The 19,458-nt window shown below is 37.0% G+C and overlaps 2 protein-coding genes across 2 annotated transcripts; one reads left to right on the top strand and one right to left on the bottom strand.

Moving 5' to 3' along the window:
- The first annotated feature begins 880 nt into the window (after positions 1-880).
- On the top strand, positions 881-6,920 carry LOC140826783 (uncharacterized). The gene is made up of 5 exons (XM_073189288.1): positions 881-1,328; positions 1,895-2,157; positions 4,531-4,648; positions 5,468-5,676; positions 6,368-6,920. The coding sequence occupies exons 1-5, from the start codon at positions 906-908 to the stop codon at positions 6,819-6,821; spliced, it is 1,467 nt and encodes a 488-aa protein (XP_073045389.1). The 5' UTR covers positions 881-905; the 3' UTR covers positions 6,822-6,920.
- Positions 6,921-7,600: 680 nt separating this feature from the next.
- Positions 7,601-18,562, bottom strand: LOC140826793 (lysine-specific histone demethylase 1 homolog 3). Its single transcript, XM_073189294.1, is given in 14 exon segments — positions 7,601-7,815; positions 8,063-8,435; positions 8,534-8,601; positions 9,156-9,228; positions 9,354-9,428; positions 9,518-9,779; positions 10,383-10,457; positions 10,536-11,252; positions 11,959-12,443; positions 12,861-12,953; positions 13,037-14,351; positions 14,353-15,372; positions 15,556-15,697; positions 16,583-18,562. Coding segments are annotated over 9 exon segments (5,814 nt in total). The 5' UTR covers positions 18,469-18,562; the 3' UTR covers positions 7,601-7,815; positions 8,063-8,435; positions 8,534-8,601; positions 9,156-9,228; positions 9,354-9,428; positions 9,518-9,698.
- Between the last annotated feature and the right edge of the window lie 896 nt (positions 18,563-19,458).

Raw genomic sequence — 19,458 nt, forward strand, 5'->3', positions numbered from 1 at the left:
AGGCCATATTAAAAAGTGAAAATATTTAAAACATTCTTCAAATTTAATTTCTCATATCTAACAACAACAATAATAAAATGAAATGATGAAAATAAAAAATGAACATAATGAATGACTCAATCTTGGTCATAATAATGAAAATTCAGTGATAATACTGCATTCTGTGCAAAAGATCTTTGAGAATCCAACTGTACAAAGCTACATGATTTGCAGGAATTTTCTGAATGTCCATTACCGCAAACTTCGTTCCGAATTTCTCCGAATTTTGTCTGTTCATTTCTGTACGAATCGCCTTGATTTTCTTGCTTGAATCATTCGTATCTTCCGCGTATTTCACACTCTGTTCTTTTTCGCATGAATCACTTTTCTTGCTCCCTAAGAATCATGAACTGTAGATGAACATAAAATCCAATGAAAGAAGTGTTTTCTTGATATTTAGTACCTGAATGGAGAAGCTAACCACGATTTGAGATCCTTCCTTTTCTGGACAAATAAAAAATATTTATCGGATTTTTGTCTCCCTTCCCGACCCTATCCGAACTTCGGTCCCGATATTTGTCGGGTATCGGGAATCTTTTTTATTCCAATTCTTATCGAGATCTAAAACGGGTCCCTACCCGATCCCAGTCCTATATGAGACGGTCTTATGAGTCGTATTTTGTGGGACGGATTTATATTTGAGTCATCTATGAAAAAATATTATTTTTTATATTAAGAGTATTACTTTTTATTGTGAATATCTGTAAGGTGACATGTCTCATAGATAAAGATTTATGAGACCGTCTCACAAAAGACATGTTTATAGATTAAACATGATGTAAAAACCATAGGGACTCTTTGTTTCACTTGAAATTTGATGTTGGAATAAATAGAAATTATTGTTTAGTGTGGATATTGTATAGTGGATGGGAATTGTGGAAGTCGGCTTCCCCGCTTGGCTGCCCACGACTCTCTCTCAATCTACTGTAACTAAATTTTCGGGCAAGGCAAATATGGTGTCTCTCTCTCTCATCTCCTTATCCTCAGTTTCCATGCTTTTATCTCCATCCCTCACTCCTCTTACCACATGCAACTATCCCCTTCTCAACCGTAAATGTATTCGTTCCCACTTTTCTTCATCCTTTCGTTTTCATCCCAATTCAATTTCTCATTTTTCTTCTATGCCGATTAATGGAGATGAATTTGCGGGCAGCAGAAATGACTCTGATGGGTTAGGAGAATCTAGTACGGACAACGACGAAGGAGCCCATCACCGCCATGAATTATGCAGGGAGTCTTCTGCCGCCCTTCCTGAAAGATGGCATGTTTTGGGGCTCGGCCAGGCCATGGTAAATTTCTAGTTTGTTGCTCCATTTTTTTTCTTTTGATTTTTGAATTTTTTGTTTCTTTTGCGGGATGGGACGTGGATAATTTGGATTAGCTATGCGAAGAACGCTCGTTTAGAGCTGGTTACCTAAGGTTGTGTTTGAATTGGAGGGTTTGGGAGTAAAGGGTTTCAAATAGTCGAAACAAATCCATCCAACTGTTATTATTATTATTATAGTATTGGATTTCAATTTCTTACTTAACAAGGGCGTTTGAAATCCTAAGCTGTTTTTTTTAAAAATTAGGCACCCCAAACTTATTTTTTAAGATCTTATTTGATTGTCTTTAAAGCACAATTTAAAACTGGGGGGATTGGAGCAAAACTAAACTAATGGGTATTAGAATGAAATAACATGTATGGAGGCAGTTGTTTCATATACAATCTATTCGCTTGCAAGTGTTAAAAAGCATTAGTTTTCGTTTGAAAGAACAGAGCTTGAGGAAGTTTTCCAGTCAAGCAGTTCAATGCTCATGCTTCTGGTTTTTTGAAAAGTTGAACTTAGTTGTTGTTTTTTGGGGACAATGGTAGGTCGATTTTTCTGGCGTGGTTGACTATGATTTTCTGCATAGACTTGAATTAGAGAAGGGCTCGAGGAAAGTAGTGAATCATGAAGAAAGGGGAAGAATTTTGCAGGCTATGGATGGACGAAGCTACATGGCTGCAGCTGGTGGTTCTCTTTCAAATAGTTTGGTGGCCTTGGCCAGGCTTGGCAGGCAACCTATTGGAGGCCCAGCGCTAAATGTTGCTATGGTTGGCAGTGTTGGAAGTGATCCTTTAGGTGGATTCTATAGGTAGATTTTCTTTGCATTTTTTTAATGAAGAATTTCTTTTAAAAAAGGTATAAATTTATGTTTTTAGCTTCAATATAAAAATCTATCGTCATCAAACGGTTTTCTTTGCGTTGTTTTAGTATTAAAACATTTGCCTTTTCCTGCTGCACGATTAACTTTTCTTGAGGTAGGGATTTTACTTTTAGAGTGCTCTATCATTGACCTGCACTAGATTATGTGATGCCTTTTCCTCACCAGAATCTCGAGTGGACTAGGCCACTGGACGGGGCGAGTTGTCCACCATGATCAAAATATTCATGACCATGTTTTTGACTCAGTTAACATGCACAAGGCAAATAAATTTGGGAATTCTCATTTCTAACTTCCAAAATTAATAAATATTAAACATATTTAAACGGAACCAAGCAAATAAATTTTCGCGGCAAGGTCTAACTGCCGGAAGCATGACTGAGACATATAATAGATGGAATGGGACTTAAACATCTGAACAGGAACTATTAGAATACAAATGGAACACAATTTAATGATGGCATTTAAGAACTGATTTACTTAGCCGAGAATTTAACTAGGTGATTTTATCTGTTCATGAAAAACGAAATAAACAAATGTAAGATAATTTATTACTCTACATCTCTATCAAAAAAATAAACAATCTTAAACTTTGGTGGTGGAGATCATGTATTTTAAGTCTTAGGCAACTCTCCCCTGTTCTAACATTCCGACTTTTGACTTTCTGATTCTCAGCTCCCAATATCTCAGACTCTCAACACATGTGGGCAAATGGTGAGTTGCCAATTCAAGAAGGACAAGCGGAAAACAACTATAAATGATAACAGAAAAATCTTATAACATATATTAGACAATTTGTAGAAACGAACTTAACCACACATTTATACTGAACAAAAATTAGAACAGAGCTTGTAATACATATAATTGTGGTTTCAAATACATTATTTCCCTTACATTTCTCGTATCACGAGTCCTGGTCTCAGTCCATACTTGTTGAGAGTGTGTAATAGCAAAAACTTACTCTTTTGTCTTGGATCTTATGCAATTATATTATTGTGTTTTGCATTCAGTATTGTCTTAGAACTTCTTGCCTCTGCTATTATAGAAATTCTTATGGAAACTAAGTTATCATAACTCTGTAATTCAATTCTGTATACATGCTTGAAGATTGTTATGGTCTTTCATAAACCAAGGGATTTCCATTAAGTAATTCTGCAATAATCTCGCAGAAATCTTAGCCTTCACGTTTATGTTACTTAGGAGATATTTCTTTTCTTGCTAACATGGGACAACAAATTGGCAATTCACACATGCATTCAATAAAGCTGGTCTGTCTCTATCACTTTTCTCTACCAATTCTCAACTGAGTCAACTCTACCCATCGTGTCTGTCTCTGCTGGATATAGTTTTTGTTGTTGGGTACCCGTGCCACTTAACATTCAAACTATTGCTTGCCTTAATCGGAAATTGGTCTATCTTCGCAATGTGGCAGTCCAAAGATCTATCTGATATTTTTATTCATGTCCAAATATTTATTTCCCGCAGTCTCAACAAACCAATTCCATATACTGACTGCTTAGTATCAGCTCGAACAGCACATTGATATTTGCCGACCCTTACAGATTTTGCTTAGATCGAACTTTGCAAGTGAATATAAGTTTTCTTTTCTGCACCAGTGAAGGATGGAACTCCTTTCAGGATGAGCAGCTGACTACTTTCTACCAATTTCTCTGTATTTGACAAATAACAGATTGTTCTCTGACTACTTAGTAATCAGATGAGAAAATTGCAATTTTAGCCCGGTAAATTGACTAGTTTTAGATTTTATTTATGTAATTTGTCAAAGTTTGGTTTTCATCCAATAACTTGGAATTTTTTTTTTGCTCCTTTTATGCCTCAACCACTAAATCCATCGAATATGGTTTATTTGACATTGATGTTTTCCCACGTGACACATGTGACGATAATAAAACTTCTTTTATACACATTAAAACTTGTTTTTATTTAAGTTGATTTTAACGTGCATAGTATAGACTCCATTTTTGTCGTGAGTAATGTAGGAAGGGCATCAATATCAAATAAGATTTAATATGTCTAATATATTTTTTATTCTCGTCACATGTGTCACGTAGGAGAGTATCAGTGCCAAATAAACAATATTTGGTGGGTTTAATGATTTCGGAAAAAAAGAGACCAAAACAAAAAAACAAAATTCAAGTTACTTGATTAAAACCAAACTTTGAAAAGCTATAGGACAAGACACAAAACAGGTCAGCTTACAGGACTAAAATTGCAATTTACCTAATCAGTCGTTCAGCTCAGATAGCACAAAGAAATTTGCTGACCCTTACAGATTTTACTCAGATCTAAACTTCGGCGAGCAAATGTGAATTTCCTTTCTGCACCGGTGAAGGATGGGACTACTGGAACAGTCATTGTTTTGACAACTCCTGATGCTCAACGGACAATGCTTTCATACCAGGTAAATAACATTTTTGTAGCTGACAAAATTCAGAAGTTTTAGAAATTAACAAAGCTGTGGAAGAACCTAATTGGGTACTACAGTTCTATACAGAGTTTAAGGTGAACACTTAATTCTATTGATCCTTTTAGATGAGTATGACAAAATAAAGGAAGCAATTATTCTCCCTAGCTCCCTATTTTATGCTGCATTCTAAACCACAATTTCCACCCAGAGCCACATAAAACTAACGTACTGTGAGGGCCACAAGCCAGAAATACTACTGTGTCCCTTTTTAGCTTCACAATTGCTACTTATACGGCCACGTTTTATAATTTGGTAACTACCTTAATCTATTGATTATCTGAAAGTTGTTAGAAAATTAGAATTTCAAACCTATTGTATGATATATAGTTTAGTGTTTCTAAAAAAATTCAAGACAAATAATTTCTATTGTTGATAAATACTTTTGCGCTGTCGGCCGTCGGAATGTGACATATAATTAGGGGCCTAGGAAGTAGTTTTTTTTTTTAAAATGGCACATTTCTCAACCACCTCGTGGATTCTACAGAACACTATCAAGATTCAGCCCATGGGTTTCATTTGATACTATATTGATTATTCTCCAAGTCGTTTTAAAAAGTTCCAGATTCAATATTTCTTTCAACCAAAGAGTAGTGATGAACTCCAAACCAGTCATACTTTTTAATGATATATGTGTATTATCACTGTTATCGGATCAGTCAACAACATTAGGCATTATTTTTTAACTTCTCATATTATGTAAGACAAGATTGTTCCACGAGTTTCTCAATAATAAGTCCTGTTTTGTTAAATCAGGGTACATCTTCAAGGGTAAATTATGATCCCTCCTTGGCCAGCTTGATTTCCAAAACTAGTATATTAATCGTTGAAGGATACTTGTTTGAATTTCCTGACACAATCAAAACAATTACCATGGCGTGTGAGGAGGCCCGAAGGTGTGGTGCTTTTGTTGCCATCACAGCATCAGATGTCACGTGCATTGAGAAACATTATGATGATTTCTGGTAAACATTACACCCACCTTACATCGCTGCATTTATAAAAAAAACTACTCAATTGATTGTACACTTCAATAATCACTAGATGGCTGCATCGATTAATTATGAGAATTGGCATTACTCTCATGATAGCTGATTGTATTGTCATGAATCAAACAAATGTAATATCTAACATCATGAGATGCTTATTATAAACACTTTCATGTTGATGTGACTTTTTAAAGGAAATTATTTTTGTTATTACTAATCTCTTTTTGGGGTTATCATGTGGAATTATTTAGATAGAAGCTTTACCGGATTGTGATTTGTATGCATACAACCTGAGATGTGTCGGATGCCAACTCTATGAAATAAGAAACTGTTGGCTGTTGAATTCAAAATCACTCTTTATGAACAGATAAAACTACAGAGTACTGCAAAAGATGGCTGTGCTTCTCTCTTTGGTTCTATTGAAATGCATCATAGATTTTTTACCTGAAAAAACTTAAAATTATGTTTTAAAAAAAACTTGTTAAAAAAAGAGAGAGATGCATCCACATAGTTTGTGAGGGTTGTATCTGCGTTGTGATTATTTCATTAATCGTTACTAACTCCCTACATTGGTCTTGCTCTATTGCATCCACTGAAAATAAAATGAGCTAATCTACTCTATGATTATTTCGTGGAATCAATCTGACTTTTGAACTTTATTGGCTAGGAATATAATGGCAAACTATGCCGACATTATCTTTGCAAACAGCGACGAAGCAAGAACTTTTTGTGATTTTTCTTCAAAAGAAAGCCCTGTTTCGGCCACAAGGTACCTGAGCCATTTTGTTCCATATGTTTCGGTGACAGATGGTCCTAGAGGCTCTTATATTGGTGTGAAGGGGGAAGCTGTTTACATCCCGCCTTCACATTGTGTTCCAGTGGATACCTGTGGAGCAGGGGATGCTTATGCATCTGGAATATTGTATGGTATATTACGCGGCATATATGATTTGAGAGATATGGGTAAACTAGCTGCTAAACTTGCATCTGTGGTAGTTTCACAACAAGGAACGCGGTTGAAGGTACACGATGCTATAAGGTTGGCTGAGTCATTTGCATTCCATCATGAAAGCTCCACAATCTTCTCAGATGTAGGTTCCGATCAAATTTCCAGCTTATAATTTGATTTACTTGAATGATGGAAATGCAAAAATATCACACATGCTAATCTCTATGTCGGACCAGTATATTTTTATTTGTTAGCTTATTTTTCTTGACTATTCGAAATGTTTTTATTCATTTGTTATTGTAGTTGCATATTCTTCGCGGTTTCAAATTTATTCATCAGGTTTAGAGTTGTACCAGAATGCTTTACAAATGTAGCCACATGACCTCTTTGTATCATGACTCATGAGATATTGATTTTCTTGAAATTTTTAGCTAAAAAGATGTATAAAATATGCAATCGTCGTTTTGATTTACTGGATTAACTATTTTTTTCCAAATGGAACTGTTCCCACGTGCAATTTACTAGTTAAAATAAAAGATCAAGTCTGTTCAGAATCAGATGCTCGGATTTTTTAATGGTGCGATATCGCATTCTCTGTGAAGTCTGTAGAGAAGACTTGACACGTACGATGGTAGGGATATACGTTCCAATTTCTGTGGTCAATACAAGGGATGATGACGAGCGAGGTTTAAACTTTTTTGTTAAAAAATAAATTTCTTTCTTTTCAAATTTATCGAATTACTATATTCAACTAAAAAAAAACAAAAACACAACGGACTGATTGTGGGATGTTTAGCAAATTCACATGTCCTCATTTTAACGTTCGTGGCGTGTATAAAAATGTTTGCCAAGTCTTGATACAATTTTTCGAGCATTTGGTTTTTTTTTTTTTTTTTTTTTGTCTTCTCACCCGATCCACGTCTCGAATGTGTCAAAAACCAAAAACGAAGGTGAAAGCGAATAATGATACAGTGGTTGCCTCAAACGCTGGTTTGATACAACATTTGACAAGTCAACACATCTTTGACATAATAAATTAATTAAAAAATGAACTTTTTTTTGTGCAGATATATTATACACACAACTGGATGCAATGAGATGGAACGACGCATGGCAGGCTGAATGGACCCGAGGACTCCTCTTTCCACCATGAATATGGACGGGGCCTGAAAATACACAAGACAAATACGATCGCCACACGTGCATTAGTAACTCTCAGTTGCATGTCCATCGACAAAAGAATATAATAAGAATTTAAAAGCTACTATGGAAGGACGATTAAACCAAAACAGTAATGGAACGAACAAGGGACGTTCAGTTTTAAGTCCCTTCGACACTCGAACAAATTTTCACAAGGTAAAATCACCCCAAATGCAATTATTAAGAATTAGGAGTAGCTTTGAGATAATTTACCCTTCTCGAATTGAAGTTTAGTATTCCACCAAACTGCGCAGTATGCCATGGAAACACCCAAAAAATCGACATAAGCACTTCAGCTGGCACCCCAGAGCGCAATACTTCAAAAGGGAAGGAAGCCTCCTGCCGTATGGCGTATAGCACAAACTATGCCACTAGGTATGAAGACTATTGCTCAAGGAGCGGCAGAATAAACCATACATGTTGTAGAGCTCAAACCTTTAAACCTGCAAATTCAATACAGGATGCTGGCTAAGCGAGGGAATCTGAACTCCAAAACTGAGCCAGCTTCTACCGAGATCCCAAAAGGTTTAAATGATCTTCTGGATTGGTCCTTGACTAGGCATATCCACAAAAGCTATTTTTCCTCCTAAACATAAACAACAGATGCAGATACACACACAATGAACAAATGGATAAGAGGGCATCTGCAGGAAAAAGAAGTTAACAAGCCGAGAGCATATATACCTCTGCATATAATGGATTATCTATGCTCCGACTTCAGAAAAGGGCTCCAGTTCAAGTATCTTTTGGATCTTCTAGTGGCAAAGAAAATCAAACATATCACATTAACCGACCAAAAGTTAGAGTAGGTGTCAACCTTATGGAGACATTATTTGGTCGAAAAGTTAAGATGCAACAAATAACCACTATGAAAATTTAAAAGAAATTTCAAATTTAAATAGACCCCTAAAAGAATATGATGCAACGTCAGCATGCTGGCCAATGAATAATGCATCTCCCATATGTTTAGTTTGGCATTTAGTAAATACAGGTAAATTTTTTTACAATTTCTGGGAAACTTTTCTGGCAAACTAGAGTAATATATAAAAAATTCAATCATAAAATGACACAAATCATTCAGAGGGTATCACAAACTCCCGTCGATCTGAATCCAGGTGCAATTCCTAACTAGCTTCTCTGCGGCGATAGAGAAACAAAAATAATAGCCACATAAGGAGGTTCAAGAAGGGTTAACCAATGGAAACCATAAACCACAAAAGGGTCACTTTTTCCTATCATGCAATAACATCTTACATTTTAGACTACTAAAACCAAATTATAAGCAGTTACACCTCAATAACCTCACCTTTCAGGTGTATAGGTTGGTTCCATTGGAAAAAGAGAGAGAAGATGCTGCTAAATGGCAGTAACCTTGATGGCTGAAATACAACTGATAAAGGAGTTAAGATGCCATCACAATTTCCGGAAAATAATGGTTAACTTTCTGTAAAATGATGGAAAAAACACATGAAATAGTTTTTCTTCAAGTAATGATTTTGCTTACTATCAAACTAGCGAAGAGGGCAGCAGACAATGCAACTTGAGAAGAATTGTCTATTTGTTGCAATTAAAATCTAAGCTGTACATACATCAGAAGTCGGGAAAAAATAAGTTACTTCTCCTCTAGAAAAGGAGTACTGAGAGAAATATAAGATTGTGCAACGTTACCCTAAACAATACAGTCCTCTTATCTAGCAAATAATTTCTGAAAAGCAGTTCCATGAAAAAATAACTATCGACTCCTGGAGGATGGAAATGCATATAATATCCAGTTGCCTAAGTCTTGACCGATGGTTGGCATGCTACGGATATATTTGGACTCAATCTTTTGTATATGAACGACAAACAGCTAATTTTCGGATGAGCCTAATTTGGCATCTCTCTTCATTGCCATGTGTCTTTCAATCAACTTGTCCACGAAGTCTCGTATCTGCCCCAACAACAAAAATTGAATAGGAAATTAGAAGCCACAAAAAATTATCAAAAGAATCTAAATAACTTAAATCAAAACATTTATGCAAAAGATGAAAACCAACTCATAAACAGGAAACATACAGGGCCAACAGAAGCATGTAATGACACCAATATTTTGCTACTTCTTTACATAAGAAGGTGAAGACACCTTACTAACGCCCATAATAATTTTCCAGTCAAGAAACTTATGAATTTAAATTTTAGAAGTTCCAAAAACTGCAAGATCCTCCCTCCGAATCATCTCCAAGTGCATTAAGGTAAATGTCATACATCTGAAGCTGATAGTTTTGGTTCATTAAAAAATATCTACACGAAATGTTCCTTAAGATTATTTCATCTCAAAAAAATCTCACAATGAACGACCCAAAATTCGCATGATACTAGGAAGCAAAACTACAACATTTTAATTTATCTGAGCCTTTTATCCCGACATTTATATCAGTAAAAACATACCAAGTTTTTAGAATCAAATTATTAGCAGAAACCATTTGCCACTAAGCCAAATATATTCGGTAAATAAAACCTACAAAATTCAAAGTAATTGCAAATAGATCCCCACCTTGTTTTTGCGTCTGAAATCAAGAAACTCAGATACAGCCATAGCTTTCTCCACATCATTAGTATGTTCCATGACCTGGAAAAAAAATCTAAGTTCGCTGACAGAAGCAAAGTAAAAAACATGCAGTGTTGCAGTGTAAATCAAGGAGAAAACCTTGGTAGCGGTTTTCTTCATGATTGATTTGTAACCTTCTCTATCAATTTTCCTAGCTTTATAAAGAGGCATAAGCAATGAAGCAACATAGTCCACCACAGCATGTTTTAATCGCTCGGCTCCTCTAGGTTGATTGCCTTTTGATTCGTTGTTTAATGCAACGTACGAAGCAGAACTATCAATGGCCGCTGAACTAGGCTTCCTAGCATATAACTTTGAATTTACGTTTGAATCCTCCTCATCTGTTAAGTGCATTGTTCCATGAGAGAAGCCTGAACTTGCTGCAGCTGCTTGACTTTGCCATCTGTCAATAGCATTGTAATCTTTTATGCCCACACTTCCCTCACTATCAACCCAAGCTTTTGTGAATATGCTACTATCTACAGCTGCGTTTTCCCCAGAGTGTTCCCTGAAGTTCAACTGACTCGCCATCTCATTTGAACGGCTCTGTTGTGAACGATTATCAACTGACATCCTGGAATTCTCCAGGTTGATGCCAGCAGCTGAAAAATCAACTGACCAATCCCTTACTTTGCAGTTCCTAGAATCTATGTCAGATAAGAAATCTTGCTTGCCTATAGCAGCACCAGAAAAATTCTTTCTGATATCAGATTCATCCATATGGGTCCATTGTTCATGCGTAGCAAATTTGTGAAACGAAAGAATCTTGGGAAGCTGCGGCAATGAATTATGCATGACACCAGAAGCAGCATATGCCTGTAGCATATTACAAAGACAAACAAAAAGAAAAGAGGTGTAACAGATGGAAAGCTGCCCCATAGGCACATTGCTCAACCAAGTCCAACAATAGACAGAAAAGAAAGACCACCAATTGAGGATAACTTCATGGGTAAAAGAAATTTTTCGTCAGTTCACTGCTTTATGCTCAGTGCTTAAAGCCAAAGGTCACAAATTAGAAATATTTATGGCACCAGAAAGTCACAAAGTTTCAAAATTAAAAGCGAAAGAAGATAATAACACTAACATGATAAAAATAAGATTGTACATATTCTGAAAGCCACAATTTCTTTAAGCTCAAATCACAGTCAAAGAAACTAAAGGATCAACTTCCATTACTTCAGGTCAACTGAAAATCAATTGTCATCCTTCAATTATTTGCATAATGAGTAACACATTGACGCACACAAAAATATCCAGAAGAAATGGTCACACCACTAAGAATGCCCAAGAATTTCTATTTCGGTCCGAGAGCAGAAACCAAAGAAAGGCATATGTAATCATCCTTTCTAAGTGGAGTAGTTCGGAGAAATATTATACCAACTTCGAAAGGTGATCATCCATGGGAATCCACTTGTGGTTCCGAACATCAATTCGTATATACATAAAAATGACAAAAGATGTGACAAAGGATGGGTAAAAGATGTGATAAGTGAATAGGCAAAAGAAGGTGAAACAAGCAAACCTTGGCAGCTGCAATAGCTGCAGCTTGAGCTGCTTCTGCAGCAGCAATGGCAGCACTTTCTTCTTCAGAGATGGGAATTTCTTGATCTTTCTCCTCCACAACACTTTGAGATCCTATTGAACCATGAGAGCATGAGAATTGCACATCAGCTTTAGGGTCGATTCTTGTTTCTGATTTCATAGTTTTGTCAACCACTTTCTTAGTTCTTTCACTGGATGGGAATGGTCCCACGGATGCTGACATTTTTGAACTTCCCTTGCTCTCTGGTTCAACATGAATTGTGCGCCTAGGGGGTTTTCCAGACACTAGAGAAGATTTGCTTTTTGAATCCAATGTAGTTGATTGTCTGAGCAATTTAAGTCCCCCTTTAGAAGCCTTATCTTTGCGGAAAAGTTCAACCCATACATGGACGAGCTGGCTAGCAATGGCGCGTATATCACGACTGGTATGCACGCAGACTTTCTGTTTCACAGTTTTTCCAATACCTAAGCATGATAAAAGAAAAGATAATTGATATGGTTTCTAAAAAAGCATTCAGAAAAAATGTGAAACTTTGCCAGATCATCTCAACAAGATATATCACAGGAAGCCAAAATAAGATATAAAAATCTCAATTGATCATCGATGAGTTTAAAAAGAGGCTGCAATTTAACTGTTTTCTCGAGGGGAAGAAATAACACTTCCAAGGAAAACCTGTAAGATCAACCGAGTAAAAGAAGTCTCAAACATATTTGGGTGCTTTAAATACTTCCACTCGCATCTAAAAACTTTGTCATTGCGAAGTATAGATTAAAGAAATGGGATGGCCCATGGGTTTTCATTAAAATATGCATAAGTTGTTATTCAACTAATGCATTAGAAAAAGAGAGGGCAAGGAATAAAGGTGAATGTGTGGTGAGCACCTGATGATCTAACTGCAAGTAAATCAGTTGAAATAAGTACAAGTAGACGAACGCAATGACGCAAGAGCTGAGTTCCATCCTTCCCAAGGAATCCTGTCATGTACCATAAAATTCAGTCAATAACAGATATTTCAGTAAAAGCAAGTGCAGCGCAAACTTCACATCCATGAGAGCACTTACCAGAATCCATGAGTTAAGCACACTGAGCCCTTCTTTAGTGCTGGCAAAGGTCTTTAAAAATCCAACAGGAAGTCTTAACAGCTCTTTAGCCAGACAGAGTCTCCCAGATGACGTTTTTGCCGTGAAAAACATGTCCTTTAACATAGAGCCCCGAGTCAAAAGGCGAGAGGCATCTAGTGAATTCTCACACAAACCATCGGAGAACTCTAATGCCTCAAGTCTCTCAACTATGTCCCTCATCTCACTCTTTCCAATATCCAAATGACGCTTTGCAGCCTCCATGGCCTCAACTTCGGTAGTATAATCGGTCCCTGTTTTCAATATATCCATAATTCGTATAGCCTCTCGGAGTCCACTCATCATTGCACCACCAACAGTGTCAGGATGCTCCTTGCATGTGGCTTCACCAGCAAAAAATAAACAATTCTCCACTGGTTTTCCCAAAATATCATAGTCTTCTCCAGATGCTCCCACAGCAACATAAGAGTAAGCACCATAACAGTACGGATCTCTGCCCCAATCAGTTACTACAGATGCTACTGGATCAGATACTCTATCCTCCCCAAAAAGTTTCCGTAGAATAAGTAAGGCATGATTTACATGATCTAAAGTGCTAATATTTTGGCCTTCTATGGCAGCCATACCAACAACCAAGGCTATAAGAACAGGTGCCCCCACAGTTTTCTTGACATTCCAGAACATGAAGCACCGCCCTCGCTGATCTGTAGTTTCAGCAGCAACACCAAAGTAATCGATTGTCTCGTCCCAAAACACTTCAGGAAATTCTAATACTACTTTATTTAGAACGCCAAAGCCGAGTCGCTGGATAGATTGATGTTTCCATTGAGGTAACGGAGGCGAAAAATTGATAGTTTCAGCTTTCAGGCACCCAAGTGGCACAGTGACCAGTACAGCATCACCCGAAAACTCCTTACCATTGGATGTAGAAATTTTAACCTTGTTATGCAGCTCATTATTCATCTCATGACACTTTACATCATAGGATATTTTGGTAACTACATGATCCAGGTAAATGCAAAGTCCTTCACCAAGAGATTCAACAACCGCACTGTAACCTCCTTTAATCATACAATGAGCTCCACCAAATCCTCCATACACATCATCCTGATTCCAGTTTGGAAGTGACACATCTTGAAGCAAAGCAGCACAACCATACTCTAAGTGAGCAAAATGCCAATCCATGACTCTCCTCTCAATAGGATTCAAACTCTTTGTTTTAGAATCTTGAGCAATATGAACATCGTCTGCAGGTCTTCTGGTGGAACCAACGGTATCAGGAAATTTATCAGAATGCAATTTCCATGTCATCTTGTGCAGAGTGCGACATACGACATCTCTTAAGGCCATACTCTAAGCCTTCTTCAAGAGACATTTTCATGGCATGTTCGCCTTTTTCAGCAACCAGCCGTACCATGTCATCGAGTAAGCCATTATATTCTGCTTCCAAGCTCTCGTCAAGATCTGCAGGAACTTTCTGACCGGTCACAATATCATAAAGCGGACAGTCACTGTTCAGTACAGTTAACTCAAGTCCCAACTGAGCACTAATCAATGAAGAAGGATCGGGCCTTCTTTCAGCTGCCACATCTGCCTCCACACCAGTAATGATGCTAGCCCCAAGATCTACTGGAACGCTTAATGAAGAACGGTCCGTATAAACACGGCCACCTATTCTGCTCCTGGCCTCAAGCACGGTAACATCGAAACCTTGTCGTTGCAGGTGACGTGCTGCAGTTAAGCCAGCAGGGCCAGCTCCAACAATTATTACACTATTCCTGTGCTCAGAATCATTATTTACATCTCTATGCTCACAATCTATGGAGCCCAATACAACAGTGGGCCTTTCTTTGGGGACCTCTACATATACAGCAGGCATTGAATCACGATCGGGGAGTGATTCTAGATGCATGGCAGGAAGCATAGTGTTGTCATCATCTCTGCCTGATGGGATTTTACCCAAATACTCCATATCTGACACATTTTTTTGGGATATAGGATAAGGGTAACTGCCTGCTTGACATTCCTCGGGAGGGCATCCTTCAAAGACTAGAGGGGCAGATGATTCTAAGGCCTGAAGATTGACAAGTCCATCTCCTCTCTTGCATTGTCTCGGCAGTTTTTCATCGGTAAATGCATCATAATTCATTTCCTTGACATAAGTATTTTCCTTCTCATGGATAAAACTAACTCCATCCTCTAAATCAGCAGGAGGAGGTCCACCAGTTTCTTTGGGCTTCAGAAGTTTTGAGTCATGCTTAATGATATTTTCTACTTTTTCCTTTCCAGAAGGAACCCCAAAATTTACATAACCCTGTAGAAATACATATAGCGATCTTAAAAACTATTTGATTGACTAAAAACTTTTGATATTCAATTCTATACAGCTAAAAATCATCAAAGCAAAAAAAAAAACAATCAATGCAAGCATTTCACAGTCACAGCCAAATTAAATAAGCACCAAGCAAAATAAATTTAATGGATTCAAGAAGCTTACATGTTGATCGAGAAAGGTGTGGACATCTCGAATTAGAGAAGCATGTGGACCTTCACCCACTAGAGGAGTGCTGGAAACTCCAAAATCTGCCAGGGACAAAATGCGACTAACATCTTTGTTCCACACACTCAAAATATGGTTCCTACAAAATTTCAAATGATTAAGCCCCAAAAATTTGGTAGCAATTATCATGTTAAGAACACAATATGGTTCCTACAAAATTTCAAATGATTAAGCCCCAAAATTTGGTAGCAATTATCATGTTAAGAATACAATTTAAATTCAGATAAATATATTCAATAATAGCCAGTTCAAGTAGAAAATGTCACCCTGGTATTTTACTCAATAAAAACAAGTAGCAGAAGGGAAGTTTTGCCGTTCAAATTCATTTCGTAACTCGCAAGATTATGAACCGAAATAGCTCCAACTATTATCCTATATACTGAAAAACTTTTGCAATTACTGTGTGAATAAAGAAGTTGTAAAAGGAAATTTTTCCATTCAAAATAATATCACAAAATCGCTTGTGATGGACCAGATATAGCTGCAACTATGTTCTTACATAATGAATAACTTTAAAAATACCGTGTGAATAATGAGCCTCTTGCTTCAAACCTAACCATTTCAACACTCCTCTCTCAAAATCACAAGAAAATCAGTAATGAAATGAGCAACAAGCAAAACCCTTGGGATCGATTCCTCAAACTTAAAATAAATATCATATAAAATCCAAATCACTAGCAACAGAAATAAGTTGGCAGCTCTGAATACCTACAAACAGTAGCAGGCTACACAGTTAGTCAGGCGATACAAGTAACACAGTTGAGACTCCTAAATAAACCTACATAAACATCCTAAGAAAATAGTAACTAAATGGACAGATCTAAGTTTACGTGCACAGTTATCATTACCTAGTACAAATAAATAAAAATGATCAATTCTCCTCCAGTAGATGATAGAACCACTTAAAATTATGATAACCTTGTTCAGAAAAAGTAGGAGGTCGAACAAAATACTAAACACTGACCTGCATTCCAAGTATTCCTGAAGCCCACCTTTGCGTTTCAGGACTTCCTTAAACTTGATTTTCTCAATGGGACTAAATGCACGAGCTTTTAGCCCTGCCATTACAGCTGCCGCCTTTCCATTTTCAGCATCCACAGCCATCGATGAATTTACTTTTTCCCTGGTTTTATCTACAACCCCATGACTAACAAGAAACTCTTGACCCTGCATCAATATTTCCCAATCAGCGTCACCTTCATAAGCCATGTCCTCACGCCGACACTTTCTAGCATTCCGTGTGACCCGCTCGATTACCGATATACTGCTTTGTTTAGCTTCGGAATCACACCATGTTTCTTCTCGACAGCTTCCTTGATGATCCAGGATAACAGATGAATACAAGGTCTGATTTACCTCGTCATCCTCAGAAGGATAATTACAGTTTAGGGGGCACGTATGGTCAAGCAACCCATTGGAAGCTTCAATATTTTTCTGAGACAAATCTTTGCTTCTTTTTCTCAAGCATTTCTTTTCTAAACAGAATCCTGGAACTTCTGCATCTACTGAAGTACAATTTATCTTCCCAGTTTGAGGCATCAGTGTCGAAGTATCACTGAAATGTGAATTCATCTGATCCCTTGCATATCTGTTATTACAGGTCCCGACAACAGCTCCATCAAATGGAAGCAAACAATTGTTATCAGCTTCCACAGAAAAAACCCCACAACTTCTATCGTGAATATTGTTAGAACAAGGGGGCTCAACGTTAAAACCCGGAAGGTCCCCACTGGTTTCAGAGTTGATATCACCATCTTGGACATTATAGATCTTACCTGAGCATTCCCTCAACCTAGAATGAGATCTTTCAACCAAGGACGATTTCTCTAAGATTGCATTGAAAGATGTACCATCCTTGTCATTAGATTTTGATAAATGATTCGTAACTGATGAAAAAGAAGAAAGCTCTTGCTTTGAATCAGTGCAAGATAAATTCCCCTGTGCACCATTTAGGTCTTCAGTTAAACAGCCATCAACAGTTTGATGGATCAAGGTTGAGTTTATTGAACCCTGACCATGAACTACATGTACCCTGTTAATAGATACTGGGAGATTCTTGACTAATTTCGATGAAGCTCTAGATTTCACAGGTGGAGCCTCTGAGCCAGCAATTGAATTTGGTTTTGATTCAACAACTAAAACTTTGGTTTCTTTTACCTGCTCCAACCTTGAAGAATTGCAAGATTTCCATATTACATCAGATTGCACTTTCTGAAAAAGGGGAGATAGTGAATTCTCTACAGCTCCATCCCCTAGTTCTGAAGTATCCTCTTTCCCATCACGGGGCAAACAATTTTCGGATATCCGGTGATCTACATTACCATCACATTCAGGGTCCCTTGCAACTGACTTCTTTGCATCTGAGATAGGCTTTAGTCTCTTACTTTTCCTTTTAGCCTTCACCTTTAGATCGTCGAAAACAGTAGCATCCCCAGGAGAACCACCTGCACCGCTATCTTTCAGCTGCACCTCGAAAATCTTATCTACGTATAATCTCCCATCCTTTGCATGCCCCCTGGTAGACTGACCCGATGGCTCCAACAAATTGTTACTCGAGTCTTTCCCCACGACAACCTGAGCTCCACTACACCTTTTTGGACCCCTCAACTTCTTCCTAAAATTTGCTAATGTGTCCTCCATGCCACCTAACTCCTCGTCCTCAACGTCAATCTTCTCGACAGTTTTAACCTTATTTCCACTTTCATCAGGAACCACTTTAGTTTTTTTGGATCTTTTTTTACCTTTCAGCTTCATCAATGCCCCAATTGGCTCGTCATCACCTGAATCAAATAATGCTTCCGTAGGTACAATTTTCCTCTTCAAACCCATTTTATTTTCCTTCTCATCCATCCCTTACCCAGAGTCTGTCACTCCACATCCAAACCTAACCCTAATCTCAATTTCAATGGGGATTTTAATTTTTTTATTTTTTATTTTGTCTCGATCAGTTTTATACCTTCGGGAAGCTAATTTGGTCATACCTTTATTTCTATTTTAGTCAATGACCTTCCTTTCATATTTTCTGCTATTAATTATTTAAAATTCATTAATCCATTTCCAAAAAAATTAAATCCATTAACCTAGTCGGGTGGTCATATAACAAGGCGTCTCATTTAATCACTATCAGTTGTTTTTTTCGAGTAAATATAGATCAGATCAGATCAGATCGGAAAGACAAATAAACCAGACTAAATTGTGTTTTTTTAATTAATGATGACTTGGATTGATTTTATAATTAATTAAACATAAAAATGAATTTCTTCAAAGTTTTGATAAAAACAAATCAAACCGAATAATGAAAATTTCTATATATATTACATTTATAAAAAAAAAAGTTAGGCTTTCTAATATTTCAATTGAAGTTTAATGAATATAGTATATGCCGTCAAAAGTGGATGACGGAATTAAGTGAGGTTGGTGTGAACATTGTTCAAATAGAAAATAAATAAAAGAATATGTTTTATATGATTTTGTGAGACATCAGTTTTGAAATTGTGTTCGGACGAAAGTTCACACTGAAATCATGCATCTACAAATAGATGCATCATTTGATATTTCAATGTATAATATTCGAGTTTTTCTATCATCTCATAGCAGTTGAGTACTTGGTTCTATAATGTTTTGAGGTGTTTGTTCTCTTGTGTGTTCTATTTGGAAATACAATGAATGGCTGTACACCATAAAATATTATAGTGAAATTCATTTCATCTTGTCCGTGGTTTTTACCCCGCTAGTTTTTAAGAGTTTTTTTCGTAAATCTCGGTGTCCGATTTTATACTTTATTTTCATATTTTTATTTCAAGATATCGCATCTAGGACCAACAACTGGTATCAGAGCCT

Source organism: Primulina eburnea, chromosome 1 (genome assembly GCF_022965805.1).
Source record: "Primulina eburnea isolate SZY01 chromosome 1, ASM2296580v1, whole genome shotgun sequence".
In the NCBI taxonomy this organism is placed as follows: domain Eukaryota; kingdom Viridiplantae; phylum Streptophyta; class Magnoliopsida; order Lamiales; family Gesneriaceae; genus Primulina; species Primulina eburnea.